General features: G+C 39.2%; 1 protein-coding gene across 14 annotated transcripts in view; it reads left to right on the forward strand.

The window, feature by feature from the left end:
• The window catches only part of PLEKHA5 (pleckstrin homology domain containing A5), a 220,327-nt gene that overhangs the window by 85,288 nt on the left and 109,785 nt on the right, over nt 1-25,254 (forward strand). Inside the window, exon 4 of one of the 14 annotated variants that reach the window (XM_059682326.1) lies at nt 13,799-14,801. The exons of the other annotated variants lie outside the window; for them this stretch is intronic. Coding sequence (XP_059538309.1) covers nt 13,799-13,880 — 82 coding nt within the window. The 3' untranslated portion in view covers nt 13,881-14,801. Of the gene's footprint in view, nt 1-13,798; nt 14,802-25,254 lie in introns of those variants that run through there. 14 annotated transcript variants of the gene reach the window in all.

Consider the following 25,254-nt stretch of genomic DNA (forward strand, 5'->3'; position numbering starts at 1 on the left):
GAGCACAATAATAGTTTTGCTGTTTTGGGCTCTTACTTCCCTTGAGCTCATATTATGGTGATTACTAGGGAGATAATTTTATTTAAATGTTTTGTGATTATTTTTATTATTTTTATTATCCAAAATGTTCATGAAGTTAAAGTGAGGGAGATCTTGTGTATTTTTCCCCATATTATATTCTCATAGTATCAAGTGATATTTAAAATCTACATATTACTTTGTAATGAACATGATTTTTTAAATATATTTTTAACGTACAAACTTGGCAACCAAATCTTCAGGGTATTCTCTTGGAAATTAAAATTGCATACTCTGCTTGAGCTAAATCCTTGTGTTTTTGGAGATTTGAAGGAAGCAAAAATTAACATATTTATTTCCTTGGGGGGAAATAGTATTTGAAACAAGAAGTCAGGTAGGGAATTTGAGGTGCTTTAAAGAGTTCTAGAAAAAATAATGTAGAGGAGTGGGAGGAATAGGAAGAGAATACTAAAAGCTCGGTGCCTTCAATTGCCAGGCAATTATGTGATGGTTTCCTGAAATATCTTTATTTTGTGAACTGCCCCCTCTATGCCATTTTCTAGGATTGGCACATGAGAAGGAAGTGGGTGTATACTCAGTTTGTATATTCGTGAAAAGGGAGGGTTAACAGAGATGAGAACTAGGTGATAATACTCAAGAAATCTATTCCTACTTCTAAATACTGACTCACTTGTGTGACCTTGGGCAGCATGCACACTTCGTTTACTTCCATTTTTTAATGTATTATTTTACCATGGTAATAGGTTTATTTAAGGTTTCTAAAGTAATGAGATTATTTCTTGGACTGTTGCAAAGATTTATGAGGTGCCATAAGTTATTCACAGATAGCTGCTGGGGGGGTGGGGAAACACAAGTATTGCTTTTACAGAATCTTATCAACTGCTTTCTTATTTTTAATTAAAAAAATTTCAAATGTGTAAGTCCCTCTGTGGTCTTTGAAACTAATTTATTAGAAATACATATTTCATGTATAGTATGTAATTAAAGTATGACAGATTTTTTTAAATTCCCCCACTCCCCCCACATTTATTCTAAACTATGGATAATAATGAAATTTTCATGGCAAAATTATACTTGACATTGTTTTTCTCTTACGTATTTAGTCCCATTTACCTCTAATCATAGATATTCAATAGTCGCTAAATAACCAGACAGCAATTTTGTACTATAATTATATAATTTAATAAATAAAGGTGCAAAGACTATATATATAACAGTATCTATGTAATAAAAGCCTAAGCAACCGTTATGGCGGAATGACCAGAATGACCGGTTGCTATGATGTGCACTGACCACCAGCGGGGCAGACGCTTAATGCAGGAGCTGCCCTCTGGTGGCCAGTGCGCTCCCACAGGGGGAGTGCTGTTCAGCCAGAAGCCTGACTCACAGCTGGCAAGCGCAGTGGCAGTGGCAGGAGCCTCTTCCACCTCCACGGCAGCGGTAAGGAGCAAGGGGTACCGGAGTGCGAGAGGGTACAGGCCGGGCTGAGGGGGGACACCCCCCTCCCCCAGTGCACGAATTTTGTTCATCAGGCCTCTAGTGTAAATATATCAAGGTGGCATGTTGTATACCTTAAATTTACCAATGTTTTATGTCCAGTGTACTCAATTAAAAAGATAAACAATGGCAGTTTGTAGAAAAAAATATTGAGAAATATTGGAAAAATGAAAGGAGAGGGGATATGAAGAGAAATATTACTTATGACAAGGATTTCTTTGCCAGGTCTGTAAAAATTAAGTACACAACTGTATATTTTGTTCATTTCTAAATCATTACGTTATTCAGCTCACGTATTTAACGTAACATTTGCCAATGAAGGAGCATTTATTTCCCAAATTTTATGAAGTTAAATAATGCTTGAAGATCCCAAGATCTTATTTCAAAATGAGATCTGTAGTCATGTAGGTTTGGGGAATAATGGGCCGTAAGGGCTTTTTATAGTACAACTTCTTGGCCTTAAACAACCGGTTCAGAACTTTATTCTAGAACTTAGTTTTCTCTGGAATATGCTTTACTTTTGCAAAGAAAAAAACAGTACATGATATTAAAATTTTATCAAGTCTTTTTATTAATTCTGAATATCAACTCTTATAAAATCTGGGTGAGAAAAGAATGGTGGATTTGCTTATATTTTCCAGAAAACTGCCTCAGTTCTTTTTTCATTTACAAGAACAATCTTAGAATTACAATGTAAATAGGATATAAAGGGCATGATTAGATTTAGTAATAGTGATATAAGCTAAAATTAGCATTTTTGAAAACCCCTACTCTACAAGTGTAGGCAGTGAATACTATGTGAAGAATTTGGGGCACATGATTACCATGTAAAGGTTTAATAATTCTCACAAGTTTCCATTCATTCTCTTAAAGTTACTCCTAGATTACTCCTGTAGAGAAATTAATTTTTAAAATATAGTTTGTAATGGGAAATAAGTGATCACTTATTTATAATCTAGTGGACCTGAGTTCTGGTTTTTACCATTAAGTATCTTCATTTCTCTATTCTCTTTGTTTTCAGTAGTGTAATCGAATGATTTGCCCCTCCCGCTGCACAGCAGAGCCAAACACTAAACCCGAGTTCTGCAGTGGAGAAATTAGAGTTGTTTTATTTGCAGAGTGCTAAGCAAGAATAGGAAGCTGGATAGCTTAAAGCCCGAACTCCCCTATGTCTTAACAATTTGGGGCTTTTAAGGGCAAAAATCATGAGTTAAGGGGTCAGGGTTATGAGCTCTGTTGATTGGTCAGTTGCTATGCAAGCTTCAGCAATCCGATTTATTCAGCTTCTGACAACGTTCTGTTCGGGTCTGTATGACTATGGCCAGGTGGTCTCTTGCTTAAAAGACTGCATTCTTCCGTTATCTATATACCTTCTGAAACTTGCTTTCCAGGCAGGCCCTTATATAAACCCTTATTATATAACCTTCCAGGTGGACCTATGACTCTTTAGAAAAGCTAATTTAATAATTTTAACTAAAAGTTATTTTCTAATATATTTAGTCTATTATGACTTGTCTGTTTTCATAGTAAACAGAAATATCAATATATATATATATCTATATATCTTCTATATTTATGAGTATTGAATTTTATATAAAGAACCTAGCATGATGTATAGTCACAAAGTAGATGTTCAATGTTTGTCTTTTTATTTTTAAAAAATTTATGTTTTTTCTGTATTAAACATTTTTTAAAGTTCTATTTGAGCCCTAGCCAGTTTGGCTCGGTGGATAGAGCATTGGCCTGCGGACTGAAAGGTCCCGGGTTCGATTCCGGTCAAAGGCATGTGCCTTGGTTGCGGGCACATCCCCAGTAGGAAGTGTGCAGGAGGCAGCTGATCGATGTTTCTCTCTCATCAGTGTTTCTAACTCTCTGTCCCTCTCCCTTCCTCTCTGTAAAAAAAATCAATAAAATTTATTTTAAAAATAAATTTCTATTTGTAATACTAGAGTCAGAGATGGGTGCCGATTTATAAATAATTATATACTTGGATTCTTTTTATAATAATAGATTGTTTAAACCAGAATGTATAAATGATACAGTGTTGGAAAACTCTCAATTGCTTAGTCAACTTTCATAAATAGAGTAATGGCTAAATATCTGCATATTCCAGCTGTTTGGGGCCTGGTCGACAAAGTGGTAAGTATTTTGGCTAAAGAAATACCTCAAATTTGTTTTTATCACTATACAATTTTAAATAAATAAAATCACATTTAGTGAAATATGAGCTTTTAAATTAGTAGAATTTAGCAATGCCTAACACACAGTTGGTACTCACTAAATGCTTATTGAACTAAATATTTTATTTATTTATTTATTTATTTATTTATTTATTTATTTATTTATTTTTATTGCTTAAAGTATTACAAAAGAGTATTACATATGTCTCCTTTTTTTTCCCCCGCCCTTGACAATCCCCTGGCCTCCCCTACCCCCCAGTGTCTTATGTCCATTGGTTATGCTTATATGCATGCATACAAGTTGATCTCTTACCCACCCCCCTCCTGCCCTCCCACCCTCCCCGGCCATCCTGCTGTAGTTTGACAGTCTGTTCGAGGCAGCTCTGCCTCTGTATCTATTTTTGTTTATAAGTTTATAATGGTCTTTATTATCCAGAAATGAGTGAGATCATGTGGTATTTTTCCTTCATTGACTGGCTTATTTCACTTAGCATAATGCTCTCTAGTTCCATCCATGCTGTTGCAAATGGTAAGAGTTCCTTCTTTTTTACAGATGCATAGTATTACATCGTGTAGATGTACCACAGTTTTCTAATCCATTCATCTACAGATGGGCACTTAGGCTGTTTCCAGATCTTAGCTATGGTGAATTGTGCTGCTATGAACATAGGGGTGCATATATCCTTTCTGATTGGTGTTTCTGGTTTCTTGGGATATATTCCTAGAAGTGGGATCACAGGGTCAAATGGGAGTTCCATTTGTAGTTTTTTGAGGAAACTCCATGCTGTCTTCCATAGTGGCTGCACCAGTCTGCATTCCCACCAGCAGTGCACACGTGTTCCTTTTTCTCCACATCCTCTCCAGCACTTGTCGTTTGTTGATTTGTTGATGATAGCCAGTCTGACAGGTGTGAGATGGTACCTCATTGTTGTTTTGCTTTGCATCTCTCGGATGATTAGCGACTTTGAGCATGTTTTCATATGTCTTTTGGCTTTCTGAATGTCCTCTTTAAAAGGTGTCAATTTAGGTCCTTTGCCCATTTTTTGATTGGATTGTTTATCTTCCTTTTGTTGAGTTGTATGAGTTCCCTATAAATGTTGGAGGTTAAACCCTTATCAGTGATAGCATTGGCAAATATGTTTTCCCACACAGTGGGCTTTCTTGTTGTTTTGTTGATGGTTTCTTTTGCTGTGCAGAAACTTTTTATTTTGATGTAGTCCCATTTGTTTATTTTCTCTTTAGTTTCCAATGCCCTAGGAGCTGTATCGGTGAAGAAATTGCTTCGGCATATGTCTGAGATTTTGTTGCCTTTGGATTCTTCTAGTATTTGTATGGTTTCCCATCACATATTTAAGTCCTTTATCCATTTTGAGTTTATTTTTGTGTATGGTGTAAGTTGGTGGTCTAGTTTCATTTTCTTGCATGTATCTGTCCAATTTTCCCAACACCATTTATTGAAGAGACTATCTTGACTCCATTGTATGTTCTTGCCTCCTTTGTCAAATATTAATTGAGCGTATTGGTTGGGGCTGATTTCTGGGCTCTCTATTCTATTCCATTGATCTATATGTCTGTTCTTGTGCCAGTACCAGGCAGTTTTGAGAACAGTGGCTTTGTAGTACAGCTTAATATCTGGTATTGAGATCCCACCTACTTTGTTCTTTCTCAGGATCGCTGCAGCTATTCGGAGTCGTTTTTTATTCCAGATGAATTTTTGGACAGTTCGTTCTAGGTCTGTGAAATATGCCATTGGTATTTAATGGGAAGTGTGTTGAATTTATAGATTGCTTTGGGCTAAATATTTTTCTTTAACAAAACCCTTTCATACTCTTATTATTTAAGAAACACACTTAAATTATTAGACTTCATTATATAACCTCCTTAAATGAGCTGATAATGTGAAATGACAAGGACATGAAAATTTAGTGGTTTGTTCAGTTTTCAGAAATTGAATGGGCACATGGGTCGGTATTGGAAAAACACCTTGAATACTATCGTTAGGCCCATGGATGTTGTACATTATCTTCTCCAGTACGCTTCCTGTGAAACTAGCTTTTTGACACTTTAAATCAATGAGAAACTATGATTTGTTTACTAAAAGTGATTTGATAAGTATTTCAGAAACATATCTTTCCTTTGAGGACAAGTTGCTTATGGCAAGAAAGGGAGAGAATTGCAGTAGTTAACAGCTCACCAGCAAAATCCATCTGGGGTATGGATAACTTAATCTTAGGAACTGGTGTAGAAATCATTCTATATAAACAAGTAGAGATTATAGGGCAGAGGATGTGAACATTGGGAAACTTTATCAGCGTTATCTGTTTCCTGGGTGGTCAGAGACCTCATTTTCACTCCTTTTCCTCACTTCCCTAAAGAGTTTATAAGGAAGCAGGAATTTTTCTTATAATCAAAGAATTGATCTGTTTATAGATTTTAACAATGATATTTGATAGTTATTGATGCAATTCTAGACATTAACATGAAGCTTAGCACATTTCACTTGTTTTTTAGCGCTCATGGAGGAAGATTACATTGTGTACTTTTTCTCTTTAATACTTAAAAATTATAAAATAATATTGTAAAAATATTACACGTACACAAAGGATATGAGTGGGATACCCATATATACCCACTATCTAGCGTATGACAAAACAAATACTTGAACTTCATAAGACTCAGTGTTACTGTATTGCACATTTCAGTTATTTTTAGGTAACTGAGGAGTGATTTAACATTAAATGCCAAATTCCTCCTCTACTGTTGTAGTTATAGCATATATTTTTAAGTAATTTTAAGAGAAAACAATATATTCGGGGGGGTTTCCTCCTACAAACTATAATTTTTGTTATAACAAATTTGAATCTAGGTAATGTTTTCTTCTGTTAAAAAACATGGTCTTGATTAGGTAACTGTATTCCCAAATTTTCATGTGCTTGTAGTGGCCCTGCCACCTCTGGCCCATGATCTCCGTTCCCAGGTTTGACTGACAGGCATCTTTCCTGTGCCACCCCAACTTCACCGCACATGCGCACATCTCCCTTTGTCTAGTCCCTTCCCCCAGAGGTTTGCAGGGAATGGGCCGGTGGTTCCCTGGAGAATGTAAAGTTTCAGCTTCCTGGTGAAGCTGCTCAAATGGCTATGCTATAACCTCTGGCCTTCCTCTTGCTCCTTTTCTATTATTAATAACTAGCTAATTACAACGGTATCAGTAACATCTCAAATGACAACTCATAAATGGGTGAATAAAATGCAGTATATTCATACAATAGAATGTTGTGTGGTGACAAGAAGAAACGAAGTGTTCATACGTGCTACACCATGAATGAACCCAGAAAACATGTTAAGTAAAATAAAGCATTCATAAAGGACTACATGTTGTATGATTCCACTTGTATTAAATGCCCAGAATAGGCAAATCCATAGAGGCAGAAGATAAATTCATTGAGGATGCCGGGGGGGCTGAGGGGATGCGTGATGAGGAGTGACTGCTTATCGGATGCAGGTTTTCTTTTGAGTTATGAAAATGTTCTAAATTTGATTGTGGTAATGATTGTACAATTTTTATGAATATATCAAAAACCATTGAATTGTATACTTTAATGCTGAATTCTATGGTATCTGAATCCAAAAAAGCTGTTATTTTTTAAAAAGTAATACTAGGTCATTATGAAGAAATTGGAAAATACAGAAAAGTATAAATAAGGCAACAGAAACTACTAGTAATTTCACCTACCAGAGAAACTAAGAATATTTTTTGCATGTTGCCTTTTTCTTCATTATGTATACCTAATTAATACATATTTTACCCTTTAATTGGAGTCATTATGAATATACAATATTATAATTCTACCTTTTCACCTAACAACTTATTTTAAGCATTTTCAGAAAAATTCAAGAATAAAGTTTATTGTAAAAAGTTATACATGCTTATTGTTTTATTAAAAAATTAACAGGTGCCGAAACCGGTTTGGCTCAGTGGATAGAGCGTCGGCCTGCGGACTGAAGGGTCCCAGGTTCGATTCTGGTCAAGGGCATGTACCTGGGTTGCGGGCACATCCCCAGTAGGAGATGTGCAGGAGGCAGCTGATCGATGTTTCTCTCTCATCGATGTTTCTAACTCTCTATCTCTCTCCCTTCCTCTCTGTAAAAAATCAATAAAATATATTTTAAAAAAAAATTAACAGGTAAAAAGGATAAAATAAAAAGCATAAATGATCTTACTGTTTTACTATTGATAGTTTGATAGGTCTTGATTTTTGTGCTTAGCTTTAAGCTGTTGCTGTTGAATAATAATAGCTGTCGAGTTCAAATGACTTTCATATCTAATTTACATATTTGTTTATTTTTTTCTAATTTTCTAATGTCTATTAGCTTAGTCTGTCTTTGGATCACTTTTTCATTTTACTGTAGAACACCAGAATTACTGAGTAGTGAAGTAGAGAAAGTAATTGAAACTGTTATGTTGAGTTTGAAAAAATAGAAATTAGTGATTTCATGCTTTTTTTTCTATTATTGTAAAGGTTATAAAGATTTTAAATAGAGGGCAGCTCTATTTACCAACCAAAGTAAAAAGAGAACAAATTCAAGTTTGGTTTTAATAAAGATATAAAACATCTGTTAAAATGTTAATTTTAAGTAAATGTATTAATAAATGGCTTTTTGAAAACTTAATCTGTGTTCCCATGTTTAGTTTTAATCTTAAATATTTATGACTTGAAATGTTACATGGCCAACATGTTCATAAATTCACCAAACATTACATATACTTATGTTAAAGGTTATTGAGGATCTGTTATCTCAAATAATCCTCACAGTATTCTGTGGGAAAGGTATTAGTTTTAGAAATAAGAAAATATTTTTTTGAGAGTGGTTCTTTTAAGTTCATAGAGCTTAGCTTGTAAGTAGCAGAACCAGGATTTAAACCCAGATCTGTGTGATTCCCAAATTCTTCATGTCTAACCTGAAGAACTCTATGTGTTTTTAATATTTTATTCCCTGTGCTAGATTCTGGTGAGCCTCAGACAGTTTTAATCCAGCCAGTAGAGGGGAATATGGCCTAAAAAGAGGTAATTTCTGGTAAATAATTAAATATACATGGTACCATTTACCAAGTCCAGACCCAGGTGCCTAAATCTCCAAAGAAGGGTCGCATCCCTCGGGGGCATGCTGAGGACAAGGAGAGGAGTGTGCGGTGCGAGGGGGCGGAGCTCCTCCTACCCACGGAGCCGAGCGAGCGTGTGGGCGGCTTCCCGGAGCAGATGATGTCTGTGTTGGGTTTGGAAGGATGACTAAGAATATGCTAAGCAGGGGTGGATAGCACTCCAAACCGTGAACAGTGAGACCTAAGGCTTGTAGATCTCTTCAAGGAACAGTTACTTAAGTGCTGCTCAAGTATTGGGTGTGAGGTGCTTGGGGACAGGGGCCTTAGGCAAATAATGAAGACAGATCAGAGTAGCATTGAGTGCTGACTACTCACCACAATTGGGGTATATTTGAGACGAGAAATTTAGGATATAAACAGGTTTAACTGGGAGTAAATAGGTTTGGGTATTTTGAATCTTAAATATGGATAGGATATTCCTTTTGTTGAGATAGCAGAAATTAGATCTTTAGGTTTCTGCAGAGCAAGAAAAAAATATTAGGCCAGATGCAGATTGGAATGTATAGGTGTGATTAAAACACCAATATTGTTTTTGAATAATAACGAGTCACTAAATGAGGAGTGAATTAAATTACTTAAGAATAGTAGGTGTAAAGAGCATCAAAGATAGAACCTTAAAGGAAACCCAATGGTTAGGTGATGGGCAGAGGAAACCTAGAAGAAATGGTTAGTATCAGAGAACCAGAGTGAGATTAGGAAAACCAAGAGAGAGGAGCAGGAGCATAACTGTACATACACATCAGTCCTGTGGATGAGGACTAAGGAGGACTGCGATGAGGACATTTGTCCATTAGGAAGACATCAGTAACCATGAGTGTGGAGGATAGAAATAATTTCACAGTGAGTGGAGGAGTGATTGGGGGTGGGAAGGAGTGGAGTACAACCAACCAGTGGGAGCTAGTCTTTGGACCAAGAAAGAAAAGAGAAATGAATTGACAAGATGCATCAAAGAATGGGAATAACTAAATTTTTTTCAGCTGGTAAGTAGCAGCTCAGTACAGCAGAGATTGACGTTGCAAGAAAGGAAGAACCAATTGTTAGAACAAGGTCCCAGAGAAATTGGGAAGGCAGATCAGAGATACAGAACAGAGGGAAGGCATCTCCACTTCTGAAGACTTGAAGGAAGAAATAAGAATGGGCTTCACTTCTGTTAAGATTTGAGCTATAGGGCAACAAAAGTTTACTTGGGGGCACTGGAGGGATTGGGTAGGTGGCTTAAGGAGGGTTAAAAATTTTAGAATAGCTGCCAAAGGGAGAATGAAAGCAAATTAAAAAGTTGCCTGCCAAGTGGTATTAAGAACTCATCTGAAGCTGGAAACCAGGAATTGTTTATGCTGACTTTCATTTAAAAGCCAGTGTATTTTTTCTCCTCCTCCTCCTCCTCCTCCTCCCCTCCTCCTCCTCCTCCTCCTCCTCCTCCTCCTCCTCCTCCTCCTCCTCTTCTTCCTCCTCCTCCTCCCCTCACTTCCCCCCTACTCCTCCTTCTCCTTCTCCCTCCTCCTTCCTCTGGATAGATGCTGGCTTTCATTTAAAAGCCAGTGTATTTTTTCTCCTCCTCCTCCTCCTCCTCCTCCTCCTCCTCCTCCTCCTCCTCTTCTTCCTCCTCCTCCTCCTCCTCCTCTTCTTCCTCCTCCTCCTCCTCCTCTTCTTCCTCCTCCTCCTCCTCCTCCTCTTCTTCCTCTTCCTCCTCCCCTCACTTCCCCCCTACTCCTCCTTCTCCTTCTCCCTCCTCCTTCCTCTGGATAGATGCTGACTTTCATTTAAAAGCCAGTGTATTTTTTCTCCTCCTCCTCCTCCTCCTCCTCCTCCTCCTCCTCCTCCTCTTCTTCTTCCTCCTCCTCCTCCTCCTCCTCTTCTTCCTCCTCCTCCTCACCTCACTTCCCCCCCCCTCACTTCCCCCCTACTCCTCCTTCTCCTTCTCCCTCCTCCTTCCTCTGGATAGATGCTGGCTTTCATTTAAAAGCCAGTGTATTTTCTTCTTCTTCTTTTTTTGTTTTGTTTTTGTCTTCTAGAATTTGTGTGCTTACTAAAAACTGTTTTTTCTTTTGCAATACTTGGAATCCCTGCCAGTTTAAGCTTGTTTAGGTTAGTCAGAAAATGTTTGTGTGAAATACAAAACTATGTTATGAATTATAGATAATACAGAAGCTATAACAGAATCCAGATATTGAGTAACTATTTACTGTTTAGTGCTCTCTCACATGCAGAGATGGCCAGGGTAATAGGGACTCTGACATGTCCACAACTGAAATTTTAGCCACATGTGTGGGTTGCACATAAGAAGTTGAGATAACAACATCCACCCAACCCTACTTCAAATTACATTTAAAATTTTGTAAAGCATTTTTGTATTTGAAACCATATATCCATATTCTTCTGAAAATATGTCGTAAGTCATATAAAGGACAAATCCTAATCCCTGAGACCCACTCTAAAATTTATTTAGCAATTTTAAAGAACTCAAATTATCTAACAAGTTTAAAAAAGTCTGTTCTGACCAATTGGTACTGAAGAACCAAGTTCATCTAATAGATCTCATTATAGCTCAAAGTGTTGGGTTTGGGTTTCTGTCTAAATTTGTATCTCCAAAGATAAAATGGTAATTTTAACAGTTAGTCCCCATCTTTTATATAAGTAAGATGTACTCGAAAAGGTTGTATAACTTTGAGTTTAGCATTCTTGGATTTATTTATATTGCTTTCTTATAGAAATCTTCTCAGCAAAAGGTAAAACACATGATCTACTACTCTAAACCAGTGTATATGTTTTTAAATCCTCACCTGAGGATTTTTTTTTTTTTTTTTGAGAGGCTGGTGGGGGAGAAACATTGATGTGAGAGAGAGACACATCTATTGATAGCCTCCTGCTTGCACCTCGACAGTGTGGGGATCAAACCTGCAACCAAGGCACGAGCCCTTAACCAGGAATCAAACCCATGACCCTTCAGTCCACAGGCCAACACTCTAACCACTGAGCGAACTGGCCAGGGCCAATAGTCTATTTTTTATTGTAGCCCAACCTATCTCAAAAAAGAGATGGGCCCTCGCTGGTTTGGCTCAGTGGATAGAACATCAGCCTACGGACTGAAGGGTCCTGGGTTCTATTCCGGTCAAGGACACGTGCCCAGGTTTCCAACTCAATCCCCAGTAGAGGGTGTGCGGGAGGCAGCCAGTCAGTGATTCGCATCATTGATATTTCTATCTCTCTCTCCCTCTCCCTTTCTCTCTGAAATCAATAAAAATACATTTTTTTAAAAAGAGAGAGATGCGATCTGTGTGAGTTTTCCAATCATTTGTGCAATAAATATTCTACCCTGTGCTCCATAAACATCTCTATAACAAGCCCTGTTCTAAAACGCTGAAGCGATGATGGTAGACGAGAGGAGAAGGCATTTGGAATACAGTGTACTTGTGGAAAGGGGAAGAGCGCTTGACTGAAGCGGTAGATTGCCCAGAATGGCGGAGTATGTTTAGGCACCAAAGGGCTCATGGGAAGGCCCCACGTGTGTAGGATGAACTATATGATACGTGAAGATACGGCATAAGGCACATTGGTGCTCATACGTTTCCGTTGTGCTGGGTGATGCTGTTGCCGTCATACCTATTGCAGAAAATGGTGGGGACTGGAACCAGAATCTTGGAGAAATGCCTGTGCTTAAGGGACACGAGTCACGGTGCAGCTCATGAGGTAAGTCAGAACATTAGTGCAGAGAGCTCAGGTCTGAACTCAGGAGAAGTCAGTGTTGTGGAAGCCAAGGATGTAAAGATTTTCAGTTGTCAAAAGCTGGGTAGACATCAAAGGGATGAGAAAGAAGCAGAGACCATTGATGTAGCAATGACGAGACTATCGATTGCCCTTTGAGGAAGCAGTTTTAGTGGCATGCGTGGTGCAGACTTCTGGAGAGGTTTGGCAGAAGCAGAATGATGCAAGAACTGAGTGCTTTTTTACATTTGAAATAAAAAAATTGGGAGTACCTGTGATTTAAAAAAAAAAACATCAAACAAACAAATATTTAATCTATTTATCAAGAATACTACGGGATGAGGATTTGAGTGTTAAACCCCAAAACGTGTTTTATTCTCATTTGGGAAAGGAACCTTAATTTTTTAAATTAAATACATTTTGTCATGTAACATTGGGGAAGTTTAAGGTGTACTTATATAATTGGTTTTGGTGGTTATGAAAGGGAGGAGGCATTTAAAAATGGGGACAGTAGAAACAGTTTTATTTCTGGTTGGGTCAAACACCCTATAAAATAGCAGTAAATACATACTCATGCTAAAGGTTTTTCTTCTCAAAATAATTCACACAAGGAGAAAGTGAGAAAAGCTCTTTAATTGATTTTTTTTTACCCTTGGTTGAATGCTTCTTTCACATCGACTCCTTGAATGCAGTTATAATTCCTATTGAAAATAGAGAAGTTAATTCCCTTTAAATTGTTATTAGCCACATCTCCAAATAAAATGGCCAATACCACTTGAGAAAACGTCTCAGTTAACTAGCTTGCCCTCTGTATCATTAAGCTTGACTGAGGTATGAAAATGAACATGGATATTTGCCAAAGCCCTGATAGTGGGCAGCTGTGTCCTTTACATGGCTCATATTTTAAATAGTACAACCCTAAAGCCAAAATGTGGTCAGAATTTATAATGAGCATGTTAAAAGCTCTGTGGTACACTGTTTCTATGTATGTACCTTAATTTCTTTCATCATTTCTCCATAATTTGGTGACATTTGGGTTGTTCAGTTTTATGTGCTGCTTTTAAAGGGAGAAAAAGCCAGAGACTCAAATAGTTTGCTATTGGTTCCACTTTTGTTGAGTTAGATGGTGTCAATTTATTCTCTAGTAAGTTTTGTAAATCTGAACACACACACACCAAAAAACCATACTGCCCTGATTAAAAATGTCTTTACTCAACAGTAAGAAAACAAACAATCCAATTAAAATGATGAGCAAAAGATTTAACCAGACACCTCACCAAAGAAAATATACAGATGGCTGATAAGCATATGAAAAGATGCTCAGCATATTTATCATTGGGAAACTACAAATTAACTTAGCAATGAAATACCGCTACACACATTGGAATGGCTAAAATCCAAACAACTGACCATACCGTTTGCTGGCAATATTGTGGAGCAACAAGAACCCACACTCATTGCTGGTGGGAATACAAAATTGGTAGGTCACTTGGCAGTCTCTTAAAAAGCTAAGCCTAGTTTTACCGTACCATCCTGCAATCAGGATTCTTGGTATGTACTCAGATGAGTTGACAACTTACATCCACACAGAAACTTGCACATGAATATTTGTAGCAGCTTGATTCACAATGGCCAGAACTAGAAGCAGCCAAGATGCTATCCTTTACTAGGTGGCTGGATAAACAAACAGTGGCACATCCATATAATGGAATATTATTCAGCAGGAAAAAGAAATGGCCAGGCCACAAAGAAACACAGGTGGGTATTGAATGCACATTGCTAAAGGAAAGAAGCCAGTCTAAAAAGTCTGCCTTGTGTAGGATTCCCACAGACATTCTGGAATAGCAAACTATAGAGACAGACAATAAAAGGCTCAGGGGGTTCGGGGGAGGGAAGAAGGGTTGAACAGTGAAGCACAGGGGACTTTTGGGTGGTGAAACTGTTCTGTGTGATGCTGTATTTGTGGTTACTTGACACTACGTATTTGTCAAAACCCAATGACCTTTACAACAAAAGGAGTGAAACCCCTTTGCAAATGTAAAAAATCATTTAGGGCCCGGCCAGTGTGGCTCAGTGGTTGAGCATCAACCCATGAACCAAGAGGTCACTGGTTCAATGCCCAGTCAGATCACATGCCTGGGTTTCGGGCTTGATCCCCAGTAGGGGGCGTGCAGAGAAGGTGTTTCTCTCTCATGGATGTTTCTATCTATTCCTCTCTTTCTCTCTTTCTAAAAATCAGTAAAAATATATTTTAAATAAATAAATTAAATAAAAAATCATTTAGGAAATCAAGGGATCCCAGGATGGAATTCAGACTGTGACAAAAGACTCTTCTACAGATTTATGGTACAACCTTACGTGAAGACATGGGCAACAAGGTGCTGACCTAAGTAACTGTGGAACTGAGCTAAATTCAGTCTAAAGACATTGTACATAAACACTTGAATTAAAAAGCAAGGAACGTCTGAGAAACTGTCACAGCCGAGGAGAGTCCTAGCCTAATTTTGATTCCTGCCTCTGAGATGTTGCTGAGGGCCTTCACCCCACAAGCATTGGTAAACGTGTGCTTGCTTTTTTTTCCCTCTGGGGTTTTATTCTAAGCTATTGACACACTGTGCTTCTGACAAATGAGAATACACAGGTAATACAAATGACACCACAACCGCCACCTGGTGGACAGCGATCATAAAATGCGACGCGATGTGAGAAGCCTCCCAGTTTCAGAGCTGTTCAAGTGTGGTTTAAAAGGTGCTTCTGCGCCCTGACTGGTTTGGCTCAGTGGATAGAGTGTCGGCCTGCGGACTGAGGGGTCCCAGGTTCGATTCCGGTCGGTGGCATGTACCTTGGTTGCGGGCACATCCCCAGTAGGGGGTGTGCAGGAGGCAGCTGATCGATGTTTCTAACTCTCTATCCCTCCCCTTCCTCTCTGTAAAAAAAAAAAATTAAAAGAATAAATAAAATAAAAATTAAAAAAAGGTGCTTCTGAGAAGAAATGAAACAGGACACACTCCAAGCCTGTTTGTATAATTGTTCTGACTGGGAGATGGCGTGCTACTACTTTTGTACACCAGCCACTCATCTGAGAGTCAGTTTGCAGCCATAATTGTTTACTTTGTTAGATTTAAAAGTCGCTTTTTTTAAATGTAAGATTTAATTTGGCGTGTTTCAAAGCATGGTGCCCATGTCACTGGCCTTATGAAGTGCTTTTTAGTTATGTTGGAAGCTGAGACAAGCCAGTTTGGGCCTTCGCCTTTGTGACCCATATTTTCCTTCCACACAGCCTTGCTACCAGGTAGCACGAAAGCAAGTCCAAGACTGAACTCTGCCGCACACACACTCTGTTAGTAAGTGGGTACAGGAACAGTCACTTAACCTATTTCTGTAAGAATAGTAAAGTCCCTCCCTGCTTTGTGTCTTTTTTCGCCATCCTAGTAAGCACCTTCCATGAAATATTCTGACAGGGCGATCAGCTGGCGTAATCAGTTCAGGCAGCAGAAGCCTCACTGAGAGGAACAAAGAACCAAATGAAATTCTATTCGGAGCCTCTATTCCAAAGGTGTTTGGCTGCTGGAGTAGCCACATTTTTGTCTTCTTTTTATGCAAGGACCTTCTAGCCATCCACATACTTTGAACCCCTCCTCATTTCAACATAAAAAAAATATATATTTCCAACATCCTTGAGTTGATGAGCCTCTGGCACAGTTTAGTGATACTCAAAGTGCTCGTGTGATGGTCTTAGGTGCCCTGAATGGGGATAGCTGATAGGGAATTTAATATATTAACCAACTATCTCGCTCCACTCTTCATAGTGAAGAATTTTAACGTTAATGACAGTGTAACACAGTGGTATATGAATAAAATTTTCTCATTTTAATGTTCATTATGTTAGAAAAATATAGGTAGTAGATAAAAACTGCGATTTTATAAAGAATTTGTTGCAGATAAATTTAAATGCTATTCAGTTTTAGAGAGTTTTATATAATTTTCCTAAATAAATAGTACTGACATGGAATTATAGGCAGTTTACCTCAGTGGCGGTTTCCACTTAAAGCATTTTCAGGAATTATCAACCAGTATTCTAATACAGTAAAGTTAACATGGTTATACTTCAAAAGAGTATGACTTCAAATACATATGTACATTTTAAAAGAATTCATGTCATTCACTAATGAAATATCTATGCTTCATATTTTATAAATGTATTAGAATCTGTCAGAAATGGAGTTATCTCTCTTTTAGCCCCAGTGTTGTAGCAGTTTTAGAACAATAAGTGACAGACACCCATGAAAACGGTTTTTGCATTCCCTTTTTAATATATATATATGTTTATTTATTTATTTATTTCAGAGGGGGAAGGGAGAGGGAGAGAGAGAGAAACATCATTGATGAGAGAGAATCATCGATGGGCTGCCTCCTGTATGCCCCCCACTTGGGATCAAGCCCGCAACCCAGGCATGTGCCCTGACTGGGAATCGAACCATGACCTCCTGGTTCATAGGTCAATGCTCAACCGCTGAGCCATGTCAGCTGGGCTTCATTCCCTTTATCCCACACTCTGAAGTGCCTCGCAGTACCTGACTGTTGCCTGTACTGCTGATTCCAGTATATTTCCCTAAAGATGAGGATCTCAATATCAAAATACTCAGGGGCCCCAGAACTGCTTGCGTCTGCTCCATCTTTGCAGCGACATGAAGCTGCCCGAGCCCCAGCCAGCTTCCATACCACAGGGGAGGATGTACAGCTCCTTTCATTACTTTGCTCGGGGCAGAGATTCTGGGACATTGCAAGAACTGGGTTACCACATCTAAAAATTTGCAAACAAGTAAAATTTCTAGACAAAGATGGAGTTTTAATTACGGGGTTTTAATATAAAATTTAACGCAAAATTAAATTGAATACAAAATTGCACGCATTAGTTGTTCTTTTTCCCTTGTTACCTTATACCATACTAGGGGCCCAGCGCACAAATTCATGCATCTTGAAAGGAACTGTGGGCCGAGAGGCTGCGGTGGGCACAGGGGTGGGTCTCGCACCATCCTCCGCGCCCCCGCCCAGCTCCTCCCGCCGCGGCCCCTGGTTCCCTGTCTGCCGGCAGCCATCCCCTGCCACCACTGCTTTCACGCACCGATGGTGTCGGCCCCACTCGCACCTGCTGACAGCGTGAAGCGATTGGGCTGGCACCAGCAGTGGGTGCGAGCAGGGCCAGTGCCGTCAGCAGGTGCTAGTGGCAGCTGCTGCCCTGATCGCCCCTCAGGAGCAGGGGGGAGGTGGAGAAGCCCTCAGGGGCAATTTGGGCCGGGAGCCGCCGCTCACACCTGCTGATGGCGCTGAGTGATCGGGGCTGGCGCCGGCAGCAGGAGCAAGCACCTGGTGGGGCGGTGGTTCACAGGAGCAAAGAATTTTCAGTAACCACCAGAGGCTCGCCACGATGGCAGCAACCAGCACCCTGCCTTGGTCTGGTGCCCCCACCCACCTGCTCCACCATCCCGCTGCAGCTGATGCCCGCCATGTTCCGCCGCCTGCTGCCAATGCCCGCCATATTCCCTGTGCGCTTCCTAGCGACTGGTTGTTTGGTTGTTCCACCATTTGCATATTAGGCTTTTATATATATACTAGAGGCCCAGCACGCGAAATTGCGCGAGACCCAGACCCCCTGCACCGCGGGACCTTAGACTCCCTCCCGCTGCTGCCATGAACCCATCAGTGCACCTCCTGGTGAGTCTGGTTGTTGGTCATTTCAGCGTTAGAGCGTTATGGCCACAGGCTTTTATAATATAGGTAGATGGTCTGCCTTCTGGGAAGGACCACTCTGAGACTTGTAGAACCTCACTTTAAAACAGCAGCAGTAGTAAACAATCTGTTTATGTCATCTTTCTTGTGGGAAGCCAAAACAGCCTTATACAGTGATGTCAGAGGGTCCTAAATGACCAAGGAATTTCCCCCAGGATCTCCATAACATTAAAGAACTAGGGTCTTTCATTGTCATTTAGGTCAGAATGCTCCTTAACTCATCTGTCTCCTGAAAAAGCTGGGTGGGCAACTCCATTTGTAGTGTAGGAATTAATCTGAGTTTCAGTACAAAACCTCCCATTTAAAATCTTAGAATGCTGGGTATAATGAAGAAGATCCCCAATTACGTCCAACCAAAGAAAGAATAATAGACTAGTCTACTGTATAGAAGCAAGTCAAATACTACTACTGACCAGGGTTGGTTAAACTTCAAAACACATCTTTATATATTTGCATATTTCATATTATAGCTTCATCAGTTATTTTTTTGCTGTAAAATTAATAGTATAAAATTAGCTTTTGTAGCCCAGCTGGAGTGGCTTAGTTGGTTGAGCATCGTCCCGAGCACCAAAAGGTTGCTTGGTTCCATTCCAGTCAGGGCACATGCCTGAGTTGCAGGTTTGATCCCTAGTCAGGGAGCGTAAGGAAGGCAACCAATCGATGTTACTCTCTAACATGGATGTCTCTGTCTCAGCATGTCCTCGAGTGAGGTTTAAAAAAATTAGCCGTTGTAAGGTAAAGTTTAGTGGCATTTAGTGCTTTAACGGTGATGGGCAACTACCACCTCTCCTAGTTACAAAACATTTTCATCACCCCAAATGTAAATCATGTGCCCACTAAGCAGTCACCCCACATATCTCCTTTCCCCACAACCACTAGTCTGGTTCCTGTCTGTATGGATTTATATATTCTGGGTATTTCTTATCATGCAAGCTGTGGCCTTTGTGTCTGCCTTCTTTCACTTCATATAATGAATGGTTTTCAGGTTCATGCATGTTGTAGCATGGTACAGTACTTCATTCTTTTCACACTCATGCCAACACTAAATATTTATGCTGGAATTCTGGATGGGCTCTGGGGCTTCCAGATTAAATATTAAGCAATCAGGAATTTTTATTGTTGTTAGTAAACAGCAGAATATATTGTTTCATGAGACCTTTCAAAGGCAGCCTGTGAAACTGATCCATTTATTCCTTTCTTGTTTTGTCTTTTATTTCTAATATGTAAGTAATACTTTTTTTTTTTTTTTTAATCCTCACCCAAGATTTTTAGAGAGAGTGAAAGAGAAGGTGGAGACAGAGAGGGAGAAACATCCATGTGAGAGAGATACATCAATTAGTTACCTCCTGCACACGCCCTGACCTGGGGCTGGGGATCTAGCCTGCAACCAAGGCATGTGCCCTTGACTGGAATCAAACCCAGGACCTTCAGTCCTCGGGCTGACACTCTGAGCCAAACCGGCCAGGGCATAAATTAGTTTTTACTTTTGAAATATTTAGCCAACATAGGAATCAGAGAGTAATGAATACACGGGTAGATTACAAGATGCTTTTTATTTGATGGACTAATTTTGCTGCTTAAAGAAGTGGGTTATATCTTTCCAATTTCCTTTGGGTACATCTTTTTGTTTCTTCTTGTTGTTGCTGGTTAACGTTCTCCAGTCACTTCGTGCACTGAACTGGTTTTCCCATGCTAAGTTACACTTAGATTGGTTTAAGTGTGGTTTATTAATTTGCCATAGAATGTGCTAGGCCACTCTTGGTGCCTAACAAACTGCTATCCTCCCTCCCCTCCAACTTTATTTCCGTTGGAAAGAGTCCAGATTTTGTCCTAGTGGGTTTTCTTCCCTGTGCTCTGGGTAGGTGAGCCTCCCGAGCCCAGGAGATGGATAATAATTATTCTTAGCAAGTCTGTCCTGTTTCCTACTCCAGGGATTGGTTTAACCCGAAGAATTTCTGTGTAGGTTTTCTTTATTTTCTTTAAAAAAGGAACCTAAGACAGAATCCATTCCTTCTACTGTAATAATGTGGAGCCCTGAGAGAAAGCAAGAGATTCCAGTGTGGTGCTTCTATTGGTAGTGGTGAGGTTGTTGCTATAAGCTCTGTTTTATAGCAAGCAAAGCTGCTTCGTGGAAAAACCAGCTTTCTCAAGGGCATTGGAAACATCCAAATGCTCACCAGCCCTCTGTGTGCCTTATAAAACTCTGCTGGCAAATGTCCTTTGATCATGAGCCTCCTTTCATAAATAGCTCTCATGGCCCACCAGGTTACACCCCAGCCCCATTGTCTAACGTTCACAAAATTCAACCCTGCTCTTCACCTGCCTTTCTACCCCAAGCCAAACCAGTCATCTCATTCTTACTATATTTTTTCATCATGACTTTTCTATTTTCTCCTCTCCAAATCCTCCTACCCACGGTTTACAAGGTGCCATGCACAAAGCCCATTTACTTTTATCTTCGCTGTTTTGAGCCACATATCTTTCAGAGCAGTAAGTTATTGCATACTGAGCTTTAATTGTGTATCAAATGCTGTTGTAAAAGCTTTAATATCTCCATTCATTTAATCCTCATAACAGCTCTATGATGATGTTATTGTTATACCCATTTTAGAGATGAAGAACTGAGGCACAGGGAGGTACCAGTAGTTTTCCTAAGGCCTGATCCAGGGTTCTGGTTCCAGAATTCATTTATGCTATAGCATTTATTCTTACTTGTATTTCAGTTATGTACTTATTTACCCACAACTGGTTTGACTATTTTCATATACTTTTTTTAAAATTCACAGGATCTAGCAAACACTCCTATTTAGAGGAGCAATATCCTCAGTAAATCTTCGTTGAATTAATTAAAAAAAAAACTATTAATACTAGTCAAGGAAATTAAATCCCATCCCAGGTTTATTTATTTTTTTTACACTAAGCAGCAATATATATAACATTTCCAGTAAACTTCTAAAATATTTGTATTTAAAAGAAGGAGAAACTTGTGGGCCAAGGAATTTATACAAAAGGGGTGTAAAAACAAAGAAATTGTCTCCAGTGCCAGAAAATGTGAGCGTAAAAAAGTGGCAAGTTAAAACCTGTTTTGCTTTTTGGTTTTAAGGGAGAATTCCCATACCTCAGTAGAACTGGGCCTTGGCAGGCAAATGGTCTTGGTTGTAGTTGTTGCCACGAGACCTCCTGATGATGTCATGTAATGTGATGAAGAAAGGACGACTTGCAAAGTCAGTGGCTTTCTCAGGACCTTTCCATTGAGTCAGCTGTAGAGATAGGTCCTACAGCTCTACCTCAATCCTGAGTTTCCGTAATCTATTCTGTCCTGTTCGGTGGACGTGAACATTTTTTTTTTTTTTTACGTGCATGTTTTCTTGCTCCCTTACAAGCGAGTAAGCAAGAGTTTCTAATTGAGTAAATCAAGCCAACACATAAAGCAACCATTACAGTAGTTTCTTTGGGGCCTGGTTTTTCGTGATCATGTAACTGGTAATATGGTCGTGTGTTTGATTCTATTCCTACATTAAAAGCAGACCGTGTATCTTCGAGGCAAATGGTACAAGTGTAGAATCAACTTAGTACCTGAATAATAAATGTTTATTGGTAAATCACTCTGTAGAAAATCAGCTAGATTCTACAGTTTCTTTCCGAATGAAAACCCACAATATAAAGATACTGTATAAGTTGCAAACTATCACTAAAAAATGTGTATTCATCCAGAGTTGAATGGAAACTAGAGCGGAGATTCTGTTTATTTCTTCTTCACAAAGCTTGGTGGTCAGTTTATTCTTTCATACTCATCAATGTGTCTGTCCTTGAGTCTGAATTTCTTTATTGTGCTAGAATTTAAGATTATCTTTCATAAGACACAAGCACAGTTGACCCTTGAACAATATGGTTTGAACTTCACAGGTCCACTTATACAGAGCTTTTCCCCCACAATACGGTAAATATGTGCAATATGGTAAATGTGTTTTCTCTTCCTTATGATTTCCTTAATATTTTCTTTTTGCTAGCTTACTTTATTGTGAAAATACAGTATGTTAATACATAGGACACACAAAATGTGTTATCAGGAAGGCTTCCAGTCAACAATAGGTGAAAAATATAATTAGGGTCCAGAGCCTACTAAAAATTCACTACTCATAATACATTTTTTTCTGTCAGGTGAAATTATCTTGAAGGAGAGAGAGAGAGAGAGAGAGAGAGAGAGAGAGATCTCAAATGTTTTAAAGGAGATGTAAATATAACCAGACATTATACCTAGAGCCCAGAAGTGGAGCTTTCATATGATCATAGGGAAATGGAAGGAAGATGATCAATTTTTTAAAAAATATATTTTATTGATTATTTACAGAGAGAAAGGGAGAGGGATAGAGAGTTAGAAACACTGATGAGAGAGAAACATCAATTCAGCTGCCTCCTGCACACTCCCTACTGGGGATGTGCCCGCATCCAAGGTATATGCCCTTGACCAGAATCGAACCCGGGACCCTTCAGTCCGCAGGCCGATGCTCTATCCACTGAGCCAAACCAGTTAGGGCGAAGATGATCAATTTAATGTCCTCATCATTGTCTTTTAGATTGTATCACTCACTTTGGCTTGTATTTTGTTGTGTAAAGAACTTACTAGAGTTAGTCCATTCTCCATGAGTATAAACTTTTTATTTATTGTGCAAAAGAGTTTATATACATCCCTGCTGGCAGGTCCTTTGGGGCTAAGTACGTATGACAGCAGTTTTGTTGGTCACATCAATTATTCCTGATTTGTAGCACTGGAACCAACTGAATGAGAGAGGGTGGGGAAATGCCTCTGAGGAGGTAGCATTTGTGCTGGACCCTATATTGTGAAAATTGGTGATATCCACAAGTTAGTTTAGAAGGAAGTCCTGGCAACCCATCTCACACACACACACACACACACACACACACACACACACACACACACAGGAAGAACTTAAAAGGAATTGGAAAAGAAATAAATTGAAGGGAATACAAAGTGGCTACTAGTAAGTCAAGGCTTTAGTAAACTGGCCTTCGAGGCCAGCGTCGTTCATTGATGACCTGAGACCTGTATAGGTTTCATTAGAAGGTTCTGAATCCTATTAGGAAGCAAGCGTTTTTTAGTAGCTACCACTCCTGGGGGAGAAGATTCTCATGATTTGAAGGGCTTTTCATTTTAAGTGGTCCCTTCCTAAACAGATGTTTATGGATTAATTTGATGCTTAAATCATTCAACTCTTCCAATTACTTCTTCCAAGAGTTGGCTGCGTTGTGGAATTTTAGCTCTAAGAGAACAGCAAGATGATAGATAGATCACATGGGATAGCCCTTGAACATTTCTTGGGAAGTAATTGAGACTGTCTGAACTGTTATGTCAGTGTCAAGTGAAGATGACTAACAGCGTGTTTTAAAGTTGTTGGCCCAACACTCACATTGTCTTGCTTGGTGGCATAGTTTGTTTCTACACTGAATTTTAGTTGATGTAGAAGTTAGCACAGTGAGTATATTTAACATCTATCCAGGTTATCATCAGGTGTGAGTGTTTAATTTCTGTGAGTTGATCACTCTTTACCATTTTTTAAAAATATATATATTTTTATTGATTTCGGAGAGGGAGAGAGAGATGGCAATATCAGTGATGACAGAGAATCATTGACCGGCTGCCTCCTGCACACCCCACACTGGGAATCGAGCCCGAAATCTGATTACCACTTTTTAACAAAAAATAATGAGGGTGTGAGAGATCATATTTTCAAATTATTTAAAACTTACTTTTGTAATTAATTTGCTTTGGTGTTACTATTTAAATACTGAAGATATGGTATGTAATATACCAAGATAAGTGAATTTGGAAATTTGGGATGAAAGAAAAGGAGACTATAAGTATTCTTATCTTGCCTCTGTGCTCCTTTGGTGTTATAATAAGAAATACATTTGGTTTTTGTCCCCAGTTTTTGGCACAGAGCTACTCAAACCCTTAGAATTTTCTGAATGATCAGAATGTCCTTTGTCGTTCATGAAGTGACTTGGAGTCGGGACCCTAGATAGCCTCAGTGTTTGGAGGCTTAGACCTCTCAGCCCCATTCACTGACCTCTGGGAAGTGGAAGGTAGAGGGTTAGGTGGGGTTGGGCCTGCAACAAGATTTTATGAGCTTCCTGGTTGTGAATTCATCTACTTGCCCAGAAATTGGTACAATCCAGTTCATGGGGACAGAAGTTCCTGTGGTGAGGAGCCTTCCAGACCCTGTCCTATGGACCTTTCCATCTGGCTATTCATCTATGGCCTTTATAATATCCTTTATAATAAACTTGTGAACATAACTAAATGTTCTCTAGGTTCTGTGAGCCCCTCTAGCAAATTAATCAAACGCGAGGAGGTAGTCATGGGAAGATCCAGTTTATAGCCAGTGGGTCAAAAGCACAGGTAACAACCTGGGTTTGCGACTGGCATGTCTAAAGTGGGGGCAATCCTGTAGTTCTGATGCTATCTCCAGGTAGGTGGTGTCAAAAAGTGAGTTAATTACTTGGTGGTTTGTGCTCTTCTTATTATACTAAGTTTTGTTTTTTTTTTAAATTTTTCTGTGTTCTTTTTTTTTCTTCAGTTTTTTTTATTAAGATTTTACATATGTGTCCTTATCCCCACATTCCCCCAACTCATGCCCTCACCCCCCTGTTATCTGTGTCCATTGGTTAGGCCTATATGCTTGCATATAAGTCCTTTGGTTGATCTCTCCTCCTTACCCCCACCCTCCCCTACCTTCCCTCTGAGGTTTGATGGTCTATACTAGTATTTTTCTGATCTGACAGAATTTTACCCAGTGACCTAGGAAATAAAAGTCAGTAATCCACTGATGCAGCAGTTGAGTGCTTCGTATTATACGGCACTGT

The sequence above is a fragment of the Myotis daubentonii genome, chromosome 2, assembly GCF_963259705.1.
Source record: "Myotis daubentonii chromosome 2, mMyoDau2.1, whole genome shotgun sequence".
Lineage (NCBI taxonomy): Eukaryota > Metazoa > Chordata > Mammalia > Chiroptera > Vespertilionidae > Myotis > Myotis daubentonii.